The sequence below is a fragment of the Mustela lutreola genome, chromosome 12 (assembly GCF_030435805.1).
Source record: "Mustela lutreola isolate mMusLut2 chromosome 12, mMusLut2.pri, whole genome shotgun sequence".
In the NCBI taxonomy this organism is placed as follows: domain Eukaryota; kingdom Metazoa; phylum Chordata; class Mammalia; order Carnivora; family Mustelidae; genus Mustela; species Mustela lutreola.
The window spans coordinates 20121847-20141461 of record NC_081301.1 but is presented as its reverse complement, the minus strand read 5'-3'; the positions used below and the strand labels follow the sequence as shown (position 1 = coordinate 20141461).

At 41.8% G+C, this 19615-nt stretch overlaps 1 protein-coding gene across 2 annotated transcripts; it reads left to right on the top strand.

Moving 5' to 3' along the window:
• Window positions 1–82: 82 nt before the first annotated feature.
• On the top strand, window positions 83–18648 carry PRPF4 (pre-mRNA processing factor 4). Of its 2 annotated transcripts, XM_059142037.1 has the most exons (14): window positions 83–214; window positions 887–1064; window positions 3745–3931; window positions 7260–7347; window positions 7779–7858; window positions 8024–8117; window positions 8592–8686; window positions 9819–9877; window positions 10850–10973; window positions 12357–12446; window positions 16564–16686; window positions 16797–16904; window positions 16995–17113; window positions 17567–18648. In XM_059142037.1, the coding sequence occupies exons 1-14, from the start codon at window positions 188–190 to the stop codon at window positions 17758–17760; spliced, it is 1566 nt and encodes a 521-aa protein (XP_058998020.1). In that variant the 5' UTR covers window positions 83–187; the 3' UTR covers window positions 17761–18648. The 2 variants fall into 2 exon arrangements, with proteins under 2 accessions (XP_058998020.1, XP_058998021.1); XM_059142038.1 differs by lacking the exons at window positions 83–214; window positions 887–1064; window positions 3745–3931; ... (1 more) ...; window positions 7779–7858; window positions 8024–8117 and having other exon boundaries at window positions 8613–8686; window positions 9780–9877.
• Window positions 18649–19615: the final 967 nt, after the last annotated feature.

Genomic DNA, 19615 nt, shown 5'->3' with positions numbered 1-19615 from the left:
CGCTACTCTTCGCGCCACGACGCTTCCGTACTACCACTCCCATCATGCTCCACGCCTCCCGCGGCGCAGCGACGGCCCTCGGCCCATTTCCGATCCGTGACGTACTTCCGCTTTGCTGGGCGCGCGGTGGACGGTCTGAAACGTAGAGCTTGGCTTTCGCTGTGGTTTCGCGGCTCGGGAGCTCAGCATGGCTACCTCACGAGCTTCCTCCACGGTACGGATCTCAGCTCACTCTGGCGAGGAACACGGAGGGGCTTGGGGGCGGGAGGAGCGGTTCCTGTGAGATGGGGCTGCTTGGGAGCAGGCTAAGGTGGTGGAGGACGGAGGTGAAAGACTGCGAGACTTGGTCCTTAGAGGAGCAGCGTTTTCCTGATCGCTAAGTGCGTGCCGGTGCTTTAGTTCATTTGCACCTCTCACTACAGCCCCGAACTATAAATACGTCTTCCAGCTGGTCCAAAAACGGAGCTCTGGAAGGGAGTAGTGTCTCGGCTCAAGTTTATGTGTACGTCACATTTCTTAATTATAGTAAGGCTTTCTAACTTCGTATATATTGCCCTACGGCCCTTGATATTTCCCCTGTGATGAGCAGTAGCCTTGGAAGTTTCATAAAACCCAAGAGGAGATTGCAACGGAATGATGTAACTGTGTTCCAAAGCAAATCTGTGGTAGAAAGCTTACCAAGCGTAATTCACTCGTTTTATTAGCTTCTTCCTATCCGCAAAGCCTAAGTAATTGACAGACACCCCCATCCCTGCTGCCCCCAGTCATGAAGATATCTTAACCGCTGACCAACTTGTTCTTTCCTTTGAGGAGCTCCATCCTTCAGCGGAGCCTAATAAATGACTGAGATTAAGGCTCAGGTTAATCCCTGTCTTTGATTTATCAGGCAACCAAAACTAAGGCACCTGATGACTTAGTTGCTCCTGTTGTGAAGAAACCACACATCTATTATGGAAGTTTGGAAGAGAAGGAGAGGGAGCGTCTGGCCAAAGGAGAGTCTGGGATTTTGGGAAAAGAAGGACTTAAAGCTGGAATTGAAGCAGGGAATATTAACATAACCTCTGGTAAGATGCAAATTGTGAGTCTCTCTTTATCTTTGTATTATAGTCAGAAATTTCAATTAGACCTAGATCTGTGTAAGGCCATCCTTTGTCTAGTTAGCATCCTTTGCCTGGGCATCCTTTGCCTGGTTAGCATCATCCAAAGAGCCTGTCAGTTAAAACCTTTTATACGGTTTTTCTTCCACTGAGTCATCAGTAATCTTACCAGGAATTTATTCAGTGTATATTTGGATTCAAATTTATCCCATTTATCTTCTGAAGATCTAATATAGTTTTGGCATTGCTTTGGAGCAACTATGGTTTGTAACATTTTTTCCCTTTTTAGTTTCCCAGTTTTTAAGTGAAAGATCTGTTTTAAATCATAAAAGTAATATTTTTTTAACTTTTTAAAAAAATTTATTTGACACAGAGAGAGACATCACAAGTGGGCAGAGAGGCAGGCAGAGACGGAGAGGGAAGCAGGCTCCCCGCAGAACGGAGAGTCTGATGTGGGGCTCGATCCCAGAACATTGAGATCATGACCTGAGCCAAAGGCAGAGGCTTAACCCACTGAGCCACCCAGGCGCCCCAAAAGTAATATTTTTATTTTGAAAGAAATCAAAGTGTTAGGGTGCCTGGGTGGCTCAGTCAGTTAAATTGTCTCTCTCTGTCTCAGGTCTTGGGACCTGGGATCAAGCCCCACATTTGGCTCCACTCAGCTGGAGTCTGCTTCTCTCTCTCACTCCTGTGCACACACCTGCTCTCTCTCTCAATAGATAAGTAAATCTAAAAAAATCAAAGTGTAGAAATGTGTAAAGTAGAAAATCCTGTAAATTTTATTGGCTCTATATCTTTCCGATAACTTACTAAAGCTGTAAAAAATTATAATTTTTTTCACAAATGAAACATATACAAGTTGCTTTGTAACTTGCGTTTTTCACTGATATACTGTTGAGGTTAGCTTTCCACGTCAATAACTAATGGTCCTTTGTATCTCTATTTATTTAGAGAGTGCACAAGCATCCCAAGCAAGCTTCACGCTCACCTGAGAGCCCAGTGTGAGGCTTATGACCTGAGATTGTCTCTAAAGTTGTAAATGTTTGTCATAAGAAATTTACAAACAGTACAGAGAGTAGAAAATGAATAGACTTCTTTACAGAAAGGACTTTTCTTAAGTTTCTCATTGATCCTCCCACACATTTTATTTTCTATAAGATGCACTTTAATGACTTTAAAGCTGTATCACCACTGTAATTCTCACTTTTTCATCAAAATCCTTGTATTCATAGGCGCTTGGGTGGCTCAGTCTGTTAAACATCTGATTCTTGATCTAAGATCAGGTCTTGATCTCAGATCAGGTCTTTATCGCAGGATTGTGAGTTCCCCTTACATTTGGCTCCTCACTGGGTGTGAAGCCTACTTTAAAAAAAAAAAAAACATCAACCATGTATTCAGTGTGGGTTTTAAAACTAACTGCTAGATTGTTCAAAAAGCCTAGAGTCAAGACTGGAGAATTATGCTAATTGAAATAAGTAAAGCAGAGAAAGAAAATTATTATATGGTTTCACTCATATGTGAAACATAGGAATAGCCCGGAGGACCAGAGGGGAAGGGAGGGAAAACTGAATGGGAAGAAATCAGAGAGGGAGACAAACCATGAGAGACTCTGGGAAATAAACTGAGGGTTATAGAAGGAAGGGGGGGCAGGGGATGGGGTAACCAGGTGATGGGTATTAAAGAGAGCAGGTGTTGTGATGAGCACTGGATGTTATACGCAACTAATGAATCGTTGAACACTACACCAAAAACTAATAATGTACTATACGTTGGCTAACTAAACATTTAAAAAAAAAAAGCCTATAGTAAAGGGATAGCATTTTCATGGTAGTTTATTAGTTATATTTGTAGATGTCCCAGATTGGGACTTCTTTAGAGAATAGGTTTGGCAAGTGTTAAAATAATATGTCTATTTTATCTTCTGGATAGAAGGTCTAGTTAATTCATTTGTTGAATGAAGGTGCTTCGTACTCTTACTTTCTCATCTTAGTTATGTGTGTACCTAGGTGTAAGGTTGTCACAATAAGATGATACGAGGGGTGCCTGCATGGCTCAGTCAGTTAAGCATCTGACTTGATTTTGGCTCAGATCATGATCTCAGGGTCATAGGATCTGAGCCCTGTATTGGCTCTCTGCTCAGTGGGGAGTCTGCTTCTCCCTCTACCTCTGCTCTTCCCCGCACTTATGCACATGCTTTCTCAAATAAAATCTTTTTCTTTTTTTAAGATTTAATTTATTTATTTTACAGCGAGAGAGAGACACAAGCAGTGGGAGTTGGAGAGGGAGAGGCAGGCCTCCCAGCAAGCAGGGAGCCCGATGGGGGGCTCGATCCCAGGACCCCGGGATCATGACCTGAGCCGAAGGCAGATCCTTAACAACTGAGCCACCCAGGTGCCCCTCAAATAAATAAAATCTTTAAAGTTTAAAGAAAAAAAAAAGATGACTTGAGCTGTTTTCCTTCCTTTTAAAGCTATGTCATTTAGTTTTTTGTGTTTGGCACAATTTAATAACCTGAGAATCAGTAAACTATGAAGTATATAATTGACTAGTTCTTAGAGGGTATACAGACTGCAATTGTAAGAAATTATTTTTCCCCCATTTGAAGAAGATCTCGTGATTATGCTGATATTGCCTGTTCTTTTTATAGGAGAGGTGTTTGAAATTGAAGAGCACATCAGTGAACGACAGGCCGAAGTGTTAGCCGAATTTGAAAGAAGAAAGCGAGCCCGGCAAATCAATGTTTCCACTGATGACTCAGAGGTCAAGGCTTGCCTTAGGGCTTTGGGGGAGCCCATCACACTTTTTGGAGAGGGTCCTGCTGAAAGAAGAGAAAGGTGCCCTTTCTGAATTTATGCTCTCTTTTTTAATCACAAGATTCTACTTTCAAATTTTAGTTGATACATGTAGCTAAAACCTTAACAGAATGTCTCAAATAATGTTAATACCATGTCTTACTAAGTTGTTTTATATAGTTTAGGTCATAATCTGAGTAAGCCAATTTTTTATTCTGCTACTAATTTTTCTTTAGAAACTGTGAATAAGATATTAACATGCAACCCCCCCCCAATATGGAATTGTGAGTTGAGTAAATATTTGTTTTTATTTGTTGTTGAACTTTGAAAATATGGACAACATGCACGTTCCCCTTGTCAGTGTGGTGAAACAACGATAAGTATTTGGGCGTGGTTTTTGAAAAGGGGCACTTTCCTCAGATGATATCCTTGTGATTTTATGGTTTGGAGTCTCTTAGTGACAGGCTAGTCATCTGCGTGATAATGATCTTTGTCTCTCTGTCCACTGTCTCATCTCTCCCTTTCATCATTTTTTTCTTTATTTGTGTATTCTGCACATTTAATCACTGTAAAACCTCTACTGTATCTTATGTCCATTAAATAGAACCAGTAATGCTGGGCTTGTTTAAATTAGAAAAGAAAAAAAAAAAAAAACCAACCACTGTTTATCAACCCAGTATCTTACAAACCCAGCCTGACTGGCCACAAGGGTGAAAAGGGTAAGGGAGGAGGAGGCTCCCCTGGGCAAGTGGCGGGGTGGCAGGAAGAGCTAAAGGACAGAAAGAAAAGGGAACTCCCAGATGGGAGGGGACTGGTTGTCGTTAGGGGAGGGGTGCAAAAGGTACTCCAGAAGAGTGGAACATGGGGAGTGGACAGGTCAGTGCTTTCTCCACCAGGGCCCAGTGTTGGAGGAGGCACTGTGTGCCACCATTGCCTGCCACTGGCATTTGGAGAATAGTGACCCATGAGCCCTGGACGTGACGAGCCCCTCCGATTCATGGATGACAGTCTGCCCCTGCCGCCGTGGTCTCCTTTTCCTTGAGGCTCATCTATTCCTCAGTGCATTGACTCTCTTTGGGCCTTTTTTCTCATTTACTCTTCGGCCTGCTGCCAACTGACTGACCACTGCCACATGAAGATTACTCTTTATTAAGGTCACTAGCTCATCTTTAATAAGAATGGCCCTGTCAGCCACTCCCTCCTTGAAAACACTCCCTTTCATAAAACCAAATCTTAATTTCCCTCCTGTTTCCCTGGCTAATTCTTCTAAGCCCCCTTTTTCCCTGCCCATCCTTTACGTAAATTGCAGTTTTTCCCCATATTTTGCCCTCACTCTGGGCAATCAGATCCATTCCCATGGCATCATTTACTGTGTATATTCTGATGATTCCCAGATCTCTGTGGCCTGGATATTCTTTTTTTTTTTTTTTTTTTTTTTTTTTTTTTTTTTTAAAGATTTATTTTTTTTTTTTGAAGATTTTATTTATTTATTTGACAGAGAGAGATCACAGTAGACAGATAGGCAGGTGGACAGAGAGAGAGGGAAGCAGGCTCCCTGCTGAGCAGAGCCCGATGTGGGACTCGATCCCAGGACCCTGAGATCATGACCTGAGCCGAAGGCAGCAGCTTAACCCACTGAGCCACCCAGGTGCCCCTGTGGCCTGGATATTCTGTAGGTACTTCAAATTGGACATGTCTGGGTTGAACCCATCTGTTTCCCACCCTTCTAACACTACCATTCACAGGTTTTGGTTGCTTCACGTCCTTTGTAATCCATCAGCAAACTCTGTTTCTAGATTTATACCAAAATGTACCTCCGGGGTGTCCTCTTTTCTTTACCTTCTTTGCTTTCACACCTAGATCATTGTAAGAGCCCCAAACATGTTGTGTAATTGATTACTTAAAATTCATCAGTGTCTTCTTAAACATAGAATAAAAAAACTGTTGATCATGCTCTTCAACCTCTTATGCCACTCTTTCCCAGTTTACTAAACTTAGAACCCTTAAGGGTCCTCCTGAATAGTCAAACTCATTTTCTGTTTTTCCCTCTTAATTTTTTTCTCTTTTTGTTCCACTCTCTTGCCTTTTAAAGCCTTTTTATTCTTTTGATTTTAGCTTAAATACCACCTTGTCCAAGAAGAATTTTTTATCACCTGTCCCTTTATAATGTAGGCCCCTCCAATATTGTCTGTCGTGGTATGTTACTTTCTTAATAGCATTTTCAGAGGGTGTGCTTTTATTGTTCTTTATATCGTTTGTCTTCCAGCCAACAGCAAAGTCTGTCTTATTGTGACCTTAGGTGAACGTCTTGAGTCCCTCCTGCCACTGTCTTAATTCAGTCCACCATTAAGAGTCAGAGGATCCTAAATAGTAGGTTGATTTCCGTGCTTATATTATTCCCTCTTCAGCCCGTTCTCTCTACTTTCCCACGGAATCTTTCTCATGTGTAAATTCTCCTTACTAGGCATAAGGAGCTCTTTATGACCTGGCCTCGACTTACATTTGCAGACCTCTCTCACACCAGCCCTTCTCTGGCACTCCATGCCGCAGCCGTACTGAAATATTTGCGATTCCAAGCTCACCACTCTTTTCTTACCTTCAGACCTCTGCATTTGTTGAACCTTCTGCTTCAGCTGTCCTCCTCCATTCTTGACCTATTGACCTTACTAATTGAGGACTCAGTTTACGAAACACCTCCTCCGTGAAACCTTTCCTGGTCCTTTCCAAGCCTAGGTTAGGTATTTCATTTATGTTCCTCCTTAGCACCCAGGACATATCACTGCCATAATACTTAGTATAGTGTATTGTGGTTCCCTGGTACTTTCCACCCACCTTCTCTGATACCCGGTCCCCTCTGCCATGATTATGCTACTTGGAATCAAGAACTGCTTCTTAGTCATTTTTGTACACTTAGCACCTCAGTCGTATCCGGCACATTGTGGCACTGAACAAAGATTGACTGTCTTTGTAGACCAAGTGGTAGTAGCAATGTTGGGGTTGGTTGACTTTAAATTGAATAGGGTAATTGCTTATAGCTCAGATTAGGGAATCTTCAAATAAAGAAGACTCAGTGAACGAAATCACACTGGAGGTGTGCCTGGCTGGCTCAGTCAGAAGAGCATACAACTCTTAATCTTAGGGTTGAGTTTGAGCCTCACACTTGGTGTAGAGGTTACAGAAAAGGAAAGGAGAAAAGAAAGGAATTTAAAAAAAGAAATCACACTGGAAGTTGAGGCATGACAACTTGACTCTTAAAGAAGGTTGTTTGGCATTTAAACGGTGAGAGAATAGGGCAGGCTTTCTCCCTTCTTTGACACACTTCACAGTCTCATCTCAACTTCATTTAAATTCTGATCTTTTTTTGTTACAGGTTAAGAAATATCCTCTCAGTAGTTGGTACTGATGCCTTAAAAAAGACCAAAAAAGATGATGAGAAATCTAAGAAGTCCAAAGAAGAGGTAAAATATGTGTTTGGCTTCACAGTACAAAAGTGAAGGAAATGAGGGATTAGTTCTCTCATTTTCTCTTGTCAGGGTTTGCTTTGCTAGAGGGAAGGGAATGTGTCTGAGTATTCCACGAATTAGGAATAGATACTGGCAATTGTTTGTGGTTCCTGTATAGGTGTAAGTGAAGGTAGGTATAAGTGGGTTTCCCATTCAGGGAAAAAAAAAAAAAAACATAGCATTCCTGGTATAACTTTTAACAAGGAACGGGAAGTCATCTAGTAAGAGCTCGTAAACAGTAGAAAGCACACGTGCCTGATTTCATCCTATTACTGAACTAATTCACCTTTTTTGTAGGCAGTTACAATAGAAATAGAGAATTGACAACCATGAGATGGGCAGGAATGCTTCAGACTTAACATTTCTGCTTTTAATTTCACTTTCAGTATCAGCAAACCTGGTACCATGAAGGACCAAACAGCCTGAAGGTCGCTAGACTGTGGATTGCTAATTATTCACTGCCCAGGTAAAGAGGCCTCTAGAAGGAGAAAGAAGCATATTTTTTCTTGTTTTCTCTTAAGGACTGAGGATCTATTAGAAAGACTGTGGTTAAATGAAAATTGAGTGGTAGGAATACTCATGTGGAGCCTTTTTTCAACCTGTTCGCTCACGGTAATCATCTGTGCCACAGGGCAATGAAACGCTTAGAAGAGGCCCGTCTCCATAAAGAGATTCCTGAGACAACCAGGACCTCCCAGATGCAAGAGTTGCACAAATCTCTCCGGGTAAGAGGCTCTCAGTGATTGTCCAGTGTAGTAAGGGCTCTTAAATACTCATTCGATGGCCTACTGTGGCCTACCGCATGGGAGGTAAAGGCAGCTACTATTATGCCACCCTCCTTACACTTGCTGTTTGGGAGGAGCCATCAGTTAGGGTGGCAAGAACCTACTCTGGTTGGTACTCAGCAGAGGCCTGTGGTTCTGCTTTTTAATTCCTTTTTAATATATCAAAGCTGTACTTTAGCTCTCTCCATGGCTTTCCTGTGTACGCTGAGTTGACAGCGAAAGTAATGATACTACTTGTTTAAAAGACAGCTTGCTGGAGTTCTGTCCATGAACATAAGTGCCTCTTAACAAGAGACATATAGAAGAATCTTGGGGGGGTGGGCTAAAACTAGAAAATTGGGTGTTCTTATTGTGGAAAAACCAAGAAACTTTGGGGTTAGCCTATTAATGTTTACCATTTGTTCTTTTTTTAAGTCTTTGAATAATTTCTGCAGTCAGATTGGGGATGATCGACCTATCTCCTACTGCCACTTTAGTCCCAATTCCAAAATGCTGGCCACAGCTTGTTGGTAAGTCCCGGTTTTTACAGTGATATTTTTCCTAAGTGGAGGACAGATTCAGGGAAAAAAGAAAAAAACAGCCTTTGTCTTAGATGCTCGTTTATGCGTCTTTACCTCTGCTGCTCATGATCGCGCCAAAGTAGAGACTCCGGTGCTCACCCGCTACATTACACAGGATAATCTGCACTTTGCAGTTCTTTTATTTTGAAGGGACCCCAGAGATCCATGCCATGTCGGTCATGTTCTGAACGCTAGTGTTTTGGAGCAGATACATAGTTTATTGACTGACGGGTTTCCACACCTCAATATAGCTTTTCTTCTTTAGTTAGGCAAGATATTCTGTAAGCGTAAAGCAGGGTGAGATGATGTTGTGAACCATTTTGCCTTAATAGTGTGTGGTATGTGTGAACTCAGTGAACACGAATTACTGGTTTTATATTTCCTAGTTGCCACCACCTATGCAGAAAGATCTTAGGATGTGATAACGTTGTTGTTTTGCTCTATTTAGTTATTTTTGTGGAACATGGCCATCTAGTGAGAAGGGAAGCTTCCTTATGTTGTATGCACAGGAACTACTTGACAGGGTAGAAATTGAGATTGGTTCAGGAGAAAGCCAAGGACCTACTCATATCCCTCTACCTCTCCAAGCTTCAGCTACCTTCCTTATAAGTAGAAATGGTCATTCCTACATTATTTACCTCACAGGTCTACTGTAAGAATCATTTGAGGTGTTAGATATAAAAGTAATTTGTTGGAAGTTTTCTGAAATAAAAAGTCTTCTAAAAAAATTTTAAGTACTTCGTAAGCAGCAAAATAATATTCCTATTTAAGGAGGTAGTATCATTATTAATATTATTCTTAGATAGTTTAATTCATCCTCCCTTCCTTCACTAAAGAACGTTAGGGAGCATAGCAACTTGTACTATATTAACTCTAGTCCTGTAGAGGCATCTGGCTGCATGAGATGTGGATGCAGCTTTCTTCTATAAACCATCAAATCATAAGCCTATTAGTTTTCCTTTTGTGTACCACTGTGAAGTTTGTTGGGGGAGAGAAGAGCTTGTCCTTTAGGAATGTTACCAAGGTACCTTTTCCTTCCCAGACCAACCCTGGCTGAGATGCTTTCCTTTATATTTGATAGGAGTGGGCTTTGCAAGCTCTGGTCTGTTCCCGATTGCAACCTTCTTCACACTCTTCGAGGTGAGTTAGAATCTTGTTTAAACCTCACTCATGGGCACCTGGGTGGCTCAGTTGGTTAAGCGACTGCCTTTGGCTCAGGTCATGATCCCAGAGTCCTGGGATTGAGTCTGCATCAGTCCTGGGATTGATCCCTGCTCCATGGGGAGTCTGCTTCTCCCTCTAACCTTCTCCCCCCTCACCTTCTCCCCTCTCATGCTCTCTCTCAAATAAATAAATCTTTTAAAAAGATTAATAAATAAATAAACTTCACTTGTGGGCAATCCTATCGGGACCCGTCTCACTCTTGAGAGCTTTTTCTGTATCTTCACTTAATGAATTTCTGTTACTTTACTCAGTCAGTCAGTATGTACATACATACATACATACACACATACATACATACTCATCAATCAGTCTCACTCTTTTTCCCAGTGTGAACCCTGTCAAACAGCAAAACTCTACTATCCTGCCTGCCTGACACTCAGACCTGATCCTGATACACACAGATTTTTTTTTTTTTTTTTCTTTTAAAAGATTTATTTGAGGGACTCCCTGATAGGCAGGGAGCCCGATGGCAGACTTGATCCCTGGACCCTGGGATCGTGACCTGAGCTGAATGAAGATAGGTTAACCAACTGAGCCACCCAGATCCCCCACACAAGATTAATTTTTGATTTGAATTGTCTTGGGTGGTTCTCACCACAAGGCTCAAAGACAGTGACTTTATACAAACTGTTCAGATTTTTTTTTTCATGTTCAGCCCCATTCTGGCATTATACAATCTCTGAACCAAAAGTGAAGGTTGTATTTTGCTCTTTTTGATGTAATTTTAATAATAATTTAAAAAAATTTTTTAATAGTTCAGTAATCACTTCAATACCTTATTTGTCCACATGTTCCCTAATGTATATTGTGTTACTCATCATAGTCTGTTCTGTACATAAATTGTAAGGGGTAGGAAACCTTTAACTTTGATTTCTTACATTCCTTTAGGCCATAACACAAATGTAGGAGCAATTGTATTCCATCCAAAATCCACTGTTTCCTTGGACCAAAAAGATGTCAATCTGGCCTCTTGTGCTGCTGATGGTTCTGTGAAGCTTTGGAGCCTTGACAGGTGAACCTGACTCTTCTGCCCATACTGCAGTTACTAAAGTAGAGTTGCTTGGTTATCCTTGGGACCTGAAAATCTGTCATCTAACCTCAGAGATGGTCTGAGTCAGGGGAACTTGGTGTGAACATAGAATGTGGAATTTCTTTCTTTGACCTCTTCTCACCAGAGGAGTTATGTCAGGTTTTTATTTGTTAACTTTGCACCTTGATTTTTCCCTCTAACATAGTAGCCATTGTTTTCCCAGTCCAGTTATTCTAGAAAGATCTGTTGACACCTCCTGTATAATACACTGACTTGGAGAGAAGCACTGTTTGGTAGATGAACTAAAAGAGAACATTCTTGGCAGCACATTGGCTCCCAGCAGATGACTGCAGGGGAGAGGACAGTGAAGTTCTGAGGCAGTATTACGAAGGTCGTGGGGACTCCTCCCAACACGATCCTCCTTTACCTAGAACATATTTTCCCATTACGACAGTTTGGGGTTTTTTTTAATGTGTTTATGATTATTGTTTTCCAAGAAATTTGTGAAAGCACTTTGTTGGCTAAAGGAAATCTGAATTCACTTGCTTAATTTTCTTTCTTTGGGAAAGCACATGCGACTTTCCTGCCAGGTTTTTGTACAGAGCTAATTAGTCTCTACTCTTTGCCAGACAGGGTCTTACCTCCGAGCACAGCCAGTTTTAATTGGCTTTGTATCACTTAGCAATATTTGTTCCCCTAGGGCTTTGATTAGCTCTATGTATGCACATTGACAAAGTTCCCTTTTTAATTGCCCTCTTTAGGGTTTGTGTTTACTTCCTTTCTCTGGTGTTTCAGTTCTTTTTTCTTTGGTTGCTGGGGAGTAGAATTTAATGGCCACCAAAGGAAATTAAGCCTCTGTTGAGGAGCTCCTTTTTTCATTTGCATCCTTCAACAAGCTAAAATTTGAGACAAATTTATCTTTAATCCACTTGTACCAAAACTTCTGTAGCTTTGCATCCCTCTCAAAATATGTTTCCTTTCTAGAATTTCAGCTCTCCTTTGGTGTAAAGAGACTATTTTGCTTGTCAGGCTGTATTATCCTTTATTGTTCTCTAATCCTGAATGATAATAGCATTAAGCATTGATTAACATATTGAATTGAGATAAAGCAAGATAGTATGTATTGAAGTGCTAAGGGCAGTATTGCACAGGAAATAGCCCCAAATCTTTTAAGACTTCAGAAAGTAGCATAAATTGTTAACCCTACTTTTTTTTTTTTTAAGCCCTGTATTTTTAACAGTGAGTTTAGTTAAAATTTGGCCTTTTAAATCTACAGAATGGGTGTGTCTGTCGCAACAGCTAATAAATTCAATGAACATTTATGACTATAAAATAGTTTATTCCCTTCTATTGATTCTTTTTCAGTGATGAACCAGTGGCGGATATTGAAGGCCATACAGTGCGTGTGGCTCGTGTAATGTGGCATCCATCAGGGCGTTTCTTGGGCACCACCTGGTGAGCCATCCTCTTACTGTTCTATCCATACAGACCTGTGGCATCCTGTTAAGCCTCACGACTAACTGCCAAGGAAATTTTCAGACCAGAGATCTTCAAATAGGATTTTCTTGGGCTGCAATGAATCAGAATTAGAGTATATGATAAAGTTTGGGCCAAGTGTATTTGCTTTTAAACTTCAGTTAATCTGAAATTTCAGTAATTGCTAGAAAACTAGAATTTTCACTGTTCTCTTTCTTGACCAGTCCTAGTGGTGTTTTTGTTTTTGTTTTGTTTTTCCACTGCACATTATATTGAAATCGCTTTGCTTACAAGTTGGTCTCCCTTTCTGGGGCATCTGGCTCAGTCAGTACACCATGCAGCTCTTGATCTTGGGGTTTTAAGTTCAAGGCCCACATTGGATGTAGAGTTTACTTAAAATCTTAAAAATTAGGGGCGCCTGGGCGGCTCAGTGAGTCGAAGCCTCTGCCTTCGTCTCGGGCCATGATTCCAGGGTCCTGGGATTGAGCCCCACATTGGGCTCTCTGCTCAGCAGGGAGCCTGCTTCCTCCTCTCTCTCTCTCTGCCTGCCTCTCAGCCTACTTGTGATCTGTATCTGTCAAATAAATAAATATATATATATATATTTTTTTTTTTTAAAGATTTTATTTATTTATTTGACAGAGAGAAATTACAAGTACATTGAGAGGCAGGCAGAGAGAGAGAGAAGGAAGCAGGCTCCCTGCCGAGCAGAGAGCCTGATGCGGGACTCGATCCCAGGACCCTGAGATCATGACCTGAGCCGAAGGCAGCGGCTTAACCCACTGAGCCACCCAGGCGCCCCAATATTTTTTTTTTTTTTAAATTAAATTTTCTCCCTTTCTGGTTCTGCAACTTCATTAAGGACAGAATCTGTTAAATACTTTTTTTTTGGTAAAAGATTTTATTTATTGATTTGAGAGAGTGAACACGAGCAAGCGGAGAGGCAGAGAGAGAGAGCAAGAAGCAGACTCCCTGCTGAGTAGGAAGTTGGACATGGGGCTCCATCCCAGGACCCTGGGATCATGACCTGAGCTTAAGGCAGACGCTTAACTGACTAAACCACCCAGGTGCCCCAAAGAATTTTTATTTGGGGGAGAGAGAAGGGGAGAGGAAGAAGTTGACTTCTACTGAGCAGGGAGCCCCATGCAGGGTCCCATCCCAGGACTCCAGGATCATGATCTGAGCCAAAGGCAGACACATAACTGAGCCACCCAGGCACCTGAGAATCTTTTTTCTTTTAAAGATTGTTTTTGTTTGAGAGAGAACACAGGTGTGGGAAGGAGCAGGAGGAGAGGGACAAGCGGACTTCCTGCTGAGTGCAGAGCCCAATTTGGGACCTGATCTCAAGATCCTGAAATCATCACCTGAGCAGAAACCAAGAGTCAGACGCTTAACTGAGCCACCCAGGCACCATGTTAAAGAAGTCTTTAACTGAGATACAATTTACATGCAGTGGAATAGATTTATTTTCAGCGTACAGTTCAAATGCATATGCTCAGGTAACCCATATCCCTGTCAACGAACTGTTTCCATCATCCTGGAAAATTCCCTCATGCCCTTTTGCAGGGGACTTCCCCTTCTAAAGCAACCACTGTTACAGTTTCTATGAACGTAAATTAATTTGGTCTGTTCATATTCTGTGAACTTGTTTGTGCCTAACTTCTTTTGCTTAGCATAATGTTTTTAAGATTCATTTCAGGGCACCTCGGTGGCTCAGTTGAGCATCTGGCTCTTCCTTTCGGCTCAGTTCATGACCCCAGGGTCATGAGATTGAGCCCCACATCAGGCTCTGTGCTGGACATGGAATCTGCTTGAGATTCTCTCTCACTCTCTCTTTCCCCCTCTCTCTCAGGGAAAAGGGGGTGGGGATCATTTCTGTCGTGTGTATTAGTAGTTCCTTTTTATAGCCAAGGAGTATTCAGTTGTATGGCTCTGCCACAGTTCATCCATTCTCCTGTGATGGAGATTTGGGATGTTTCCAGGTTTGGGTCAGTCAGAATAAAGGTGCCGTAAATACTCTTTGCAATGTTTTTGGCAGACATGTATTTCTTTACTTTCTCTTGAATGAATAACCAGGGATGTGGTAGCTAGGTCATAGAGTAGCTGTATGTTTAACTTTTTTAAAACTCCCAGCTGGTTTTTTCAAATTCGTTGTAAATTTCACATTCCCAGAATTCTGCTTGCTTCACATCCATGCCAGCATTTTGTGTTGTCAGTTTTACCATTTTGACTGTTCTGTCAAGTGCATAGTGAAATTTCATAGTTTTAATTTTTATTACTCTTATGACTCATGGTATTGGGTATTTTATCGTCAGCTTATTGACCATTTGTAAACGCTCCTCTGTGCATTGTCCAGATGCTTTACCTATTTTTTTAATGAGGTTTTTTTTTCTTTATTTTTACACACAGTTCTACCACCATGTATTTGTTTGTTTGAGGTTTATTGAGGTGTAGTTTTTTGGTTTTGGGTTAAGTTGTGAGTGTTTTGCTTTAAAGTTTTGTTCTATTTAAGGGGTTCCTGAGTGGCTCATTCAGTTGAGCATCCGACTCTTGATTTCGGTTCAGGTCATGATCTCAGGGTTGTGAGATTGAGCCCCATATCGGGCTCTATGCTCAGCATAGAGTCTGCTTAAGATTCTCTCCCTGGGGTGCCTGGGTGGCTCAGTGGGTTAAGCCGCTGCCTTCGGCTCAGGTCATGATCTCGGAGTCCTGGGATCGAGTCCCGCGTCGGGCTCTCTGCTCAGCGGGGAGCCTGCTTCCTCCTCTCTCTCTCTGCCTGCCTCTCTGCCTACTTGTGATCTCTCTCTGTTAAATAAATAAATAAAATCTTTTAAAAAAAAAAAAAAAAAAAAAAAAAGATTCTCTCCCTGGGCCTCTGGGCCATGCAGTCGGTTGAACGTCTGACTCTTGATTTTGACTTGTTTTTGTTTTTAAAGATTTTATTTATTAGAGAGAAAGAGCACAAGCAGGGGGAAGTGGCATAAGGAGAGGAAGAAGCAGGCGCTCCTCTAAGCAAGGAACCCAATGCGGGGCTCAATCCCAGGACTCTGGGTCACGACCCGAGCCAAAGGCAGATGCTTAATCACCTGAGCCACCCAGGCGCCCCAACTCTTGGTTTTGGCTCAGGTTGTGAACTTCAGGTTGTGGGATTGAGCCCCGAGTCAGGCTCAGCACGGAGTCTGCTGGAGTTTCTTTCTCGCTTTCCCTCTCCCTCTCTTGCTTGTGCGCGCATGGCATGCATGCATTCTGTCTCTTTTGCTCTCTCTCTAAAATAAAAAAAAAAAGATTCTCTCCCACTCCCTCACACTTTATCTCTTTAAATAAATAAGTAAATAAATAAATAAAAAGTAAGTTTTATTTATTTAAGTAATCTCCACACCCAACATGGAGATCAAACTCACAACCGTGAGGTGAGTCGCGTGCTCCATGAGCTGAGCCAGCCAGGCACCTCTCTACCACCAGTTATTGAAGAGACTTTGTTTTCCTGTTGAAATTGCTTTAGTGGCCTCATTAAATGACCCACATTAAGTGACCCACAAAAAAATGTGTGAGTCTCTTCCTGTACTCTCTCATCTGTTGCATCGATCTGTTTCCTTATGGCTGATTTTTGTATCCCCAACATCCAGTTTAAGGCCCCCAAAATACTCAGTGAGTGAAAAGACTTAACAGTGGAATTGAGAAAGACGGCAGCAGTCTCTGCTGGGCCATTCTAACAGAATTTTATTCTTAAAATAGCCACTGAAATAAATTTGTAGGAAGTCCATGGTTTCCCAGGTAGCACTCAAGACAGATCTGCTTAGTTGTTGAGGTATTTTTTTATGCCAGAAAAGAATTTTTTGTTAATATGGATGTAAGAATAGTAAAAAGAGCAAGCACAAGCAGGGGGAGCAGCAGAGGGAGAGGTAGAAGCAGGCGCCCCTCGGAGCCGAGAGCCTGACACTGGGATCATAACCTGAGCTGAAGGCATGTGCTTAACCGGCTGAGCCACGCAGGCGCCTCATCAGAAGCATAATTTAAGCTACAGGTGTTTATAGTACGTTACACATTGTAGAAACTGAGTATTTGCCTGTTCATTGTTGGTTTGATTTTTTTGTAGCTATGATCGCTCATGGCGCTTATGGGATTTGGAGGCTCAAGAAGAGATCCTGCATCAGGAAGGCCACAGCATGGGCGTGTATGACATTGCCTTCCATCAAGATGGCTCTTTGGCTGGCACTGGGTAAGCCTTCTTCCACCTAGCCAGGGGCAGCTCAGTAGTTCACCTGTTACGTATCCCTGCTTCCACAGAGAAATGGTTTCAAAATAGTCACTTACAAATTATTTTGTCAGGGGACTGGATGCATTTGGTCGTGTTTGGGACCTGCGCACAGGACGGTGTATCATGTTCCTAGAAGGCCACCTGAAGGAAATCTATGGAATAAATTTCTCCCCCAATGGGTAAAATAAACTCATTGATTGAGGGGTGGGAAAGGTTAGTGGTCAGAATGTACCTTTGTTTCTAACTTGGACACTACGTCTGATCCGTAGCTACCACATTGCAACCGGCAGCGGTGACAACACTTGCAAAGTGTGGGACCTTCGACAGCGGCGTTGTGTCTATACCATCCCTGCCCATCAGAACTTAGTGACTGGTGTCAAGTTTGAGCGTAAGATTTCCTCCTGTTTTGCCTAATCACAGGACAGACAGAGTGCACTGCTGTGGAATGCAGGCCGTGCTTTAGCTTAACTTGCACGCAGAGTAAGAGAGAATTTGGCCTCTGTTGAAAAAGGAGCACATTACAAATTCCTTCCCTCTGTCACATTTTTGGACAGCTATGGCACAGCATGCTTCCTGTTTTGGGAAGTAAAGAAGATTACCATAAATGCTTTGAGTCATTTTTTTCCCTGAAAGTTATAAGCAGTGAATCCTTAATGTTATTCTGAAAAGATTGTCAGGGAAAGAGCCAGAGGACCTTAATAATGTTACTCATTTTTTAAGTCTGTAGTCCTTTTTCCCTGGAGGCCTCATAGGAATGTAGATGAGAATATTGGGCTTTTCCAAATGGGGAAATACTTGATACTTGAATTCCTCAAGCAGCTCCCCTTCTTTTCTCTTAAAGCTATCCATGGGAATTTCTTGCTCACTGGTGCTTATGATAACACCGCCAAGATCTGGACCCACCCAGGCTGGTCCCCACTGAAGACTCTGGCTGGCCATGAAGGCAAAGTGATGGGCCTAGACATTTCTTCTGATGGGCAACTCATAGCCACTTGCTCATATGACAGGACCTTCAAGCTTTGGATGGCTGAATAGGCAAGACCATGGACAAAGGACCAACTTCAAGCTCTTCCTTAAGAGCCATTTTCAAAAAAGAAAGGAATTGATTTGTTTCGTTCTATCATGTTTTTTTGCCAATTGCCATGTATAGGCCCTCAAAAGAATTGGATTTCCAGGTCATCCTCCACTCCAGGTGGGCAGCCCAATCTCTGGGTGTTGATGAACCCCTTTCGTAGTTGAAATTTTTATTTTCATCTTCAAGCCCTGCCACGGACTATGTTGACATTGTGGTTATTAATCTTTTATTTGAATGCCCTGTTGCCTCCTTCACAGCACTCAGGATTGTGACTGGCTCCTTTTTTAATTTTGAAACTTGGCTTTCCATTACATGGTACATGCTTCAGGACTACATGTGACCCACAGAGCAACGCAGCTGAGCTGTAGTCTGGAAGCCCTCAAGTAAAGGGGCACTCCTTGCTACACACTGGTTAACTCTGCCTTGACAGAGTGGAAACCTTTCCTCTGCCTTGAGAACAGGAGACGAAGAGGTAGACCACAGCTATGCTCAGGGTGATGGAGTAAAGAAGATTTTACCTCTTCCTGTTGAGTTTGCTTGGAATGCTAACCACATCAGGAAGTTCAGAACTGAATATTTGCCCTGTTCGAAAATGTCTTTCATTTTGCTTTGAAGTTTGGCAATTTTTGTTACCCCAGAGCTAGGCCATTGTGCCAAGAGGCAATGGAATTTCTAGAAAGCAAACATGAAATCTCCGTTGTGCCACCTCCTTTGTATTGATTATTCAGAGGATGTACCTTTCATGCCAGGGTAACTGGGAAAAATCCCAAAGGGGTATTCCTCAACATCAACTTCTTTTTTCTTTATTATGCATTTGCTACAGAGTAAAATCCTATTATAAAAATGTCCTTTAAAGACTTATTTTATATAGTTAGGCATTTTCTGAATCCCAGCCATTGGTCCATGGACATTCCCCTTTTTTTTGATTTGAGGTATAACAGATGCTATCAAATGTGGCTTACTCCAGTTTTTCTCTTCTTAATAAGCACGCTGCTAATATTTCTACTGCCTTGTAGGCCTGACTATTAGCAAACTGGGTCTAGGCTCTGCAGTTCGTACTCGTTGGCTGTGCAGCAGTCACCTTCACCTCTTCCCACCCCAAATACACAACTGCTGAACACAAAGTACGCAGTAAACTCTGATAGAAATACAGGAATTTGGAAGAAGAAAGGATTGCATGTAGAGAAATGGAGTGGGGTTTATATGATGGCTTTTTTTGAATGTTCAAAACACTTCATTTGCTGTTCCAGAGAGGCTGACAGTGGCTTAGTCTAACTCTGTCCTGCAAACTATAAATGTGTGATAGGATAGCTAATCTCTTTTGTTTAATTTTAATTATTGCCAAATAGTTGGCTATTTTGGGTCTTGGTTAAGCTTCTGAATTATCGCCTCTGCCCTCTGTTGAGCATTTTAGCACTTCGCTATTGTTTAAGTATTAGTGGGTTCTATTTCCTCCATAATTGGCCATGAAAAATAATTTTTTATTATTAACTTTTATAGGATGTGTAAAGTAATAATGAACATGTGTGTATTACCATGCAGTCTGGATATAGTGTATTAACAAAGGTTTTTAGATTTTCAAGTTTAAATTTTTACTATTCCATTAAACTTTTTTTTTTTTTTTTGGTTCCAAGAAGTTTATAGAGATAGCAATCAGGTGAACATATTTCATGTAAACCTTTGGCAAAACCATGCCCTTGTGGAATATACATTACTTCATTGTAAGGAGGCAGTTAGCTGAGCAGCATAAACCAAATGTAGCATTTCATAATGGGAGAATCAGAGCCACCACTTAAAAGGATACTTCCCGCCTAA

Coding starts and splice junctions, on each gene's coding strand:
- PRPF4 (XM_059142037.1), top strand. CDS start 188: ATGGCTACCTCACGAGCTTCCTCCACG. Junction 8,687..9,818: donor ATGCTGGCCACAGCTTGTTG/GTAAGTCCCGGT, acceptor TATATTTGATAG/GAGTGGGCTTTGCAAGCTCT. Junction 16,687..16,796: donor GGCTCTTTGGCTGGCACTGG/GTAAGCCTTCTT, acceptor TTATTTTGTCAG/GGGACTGGATGCATTTGGTC.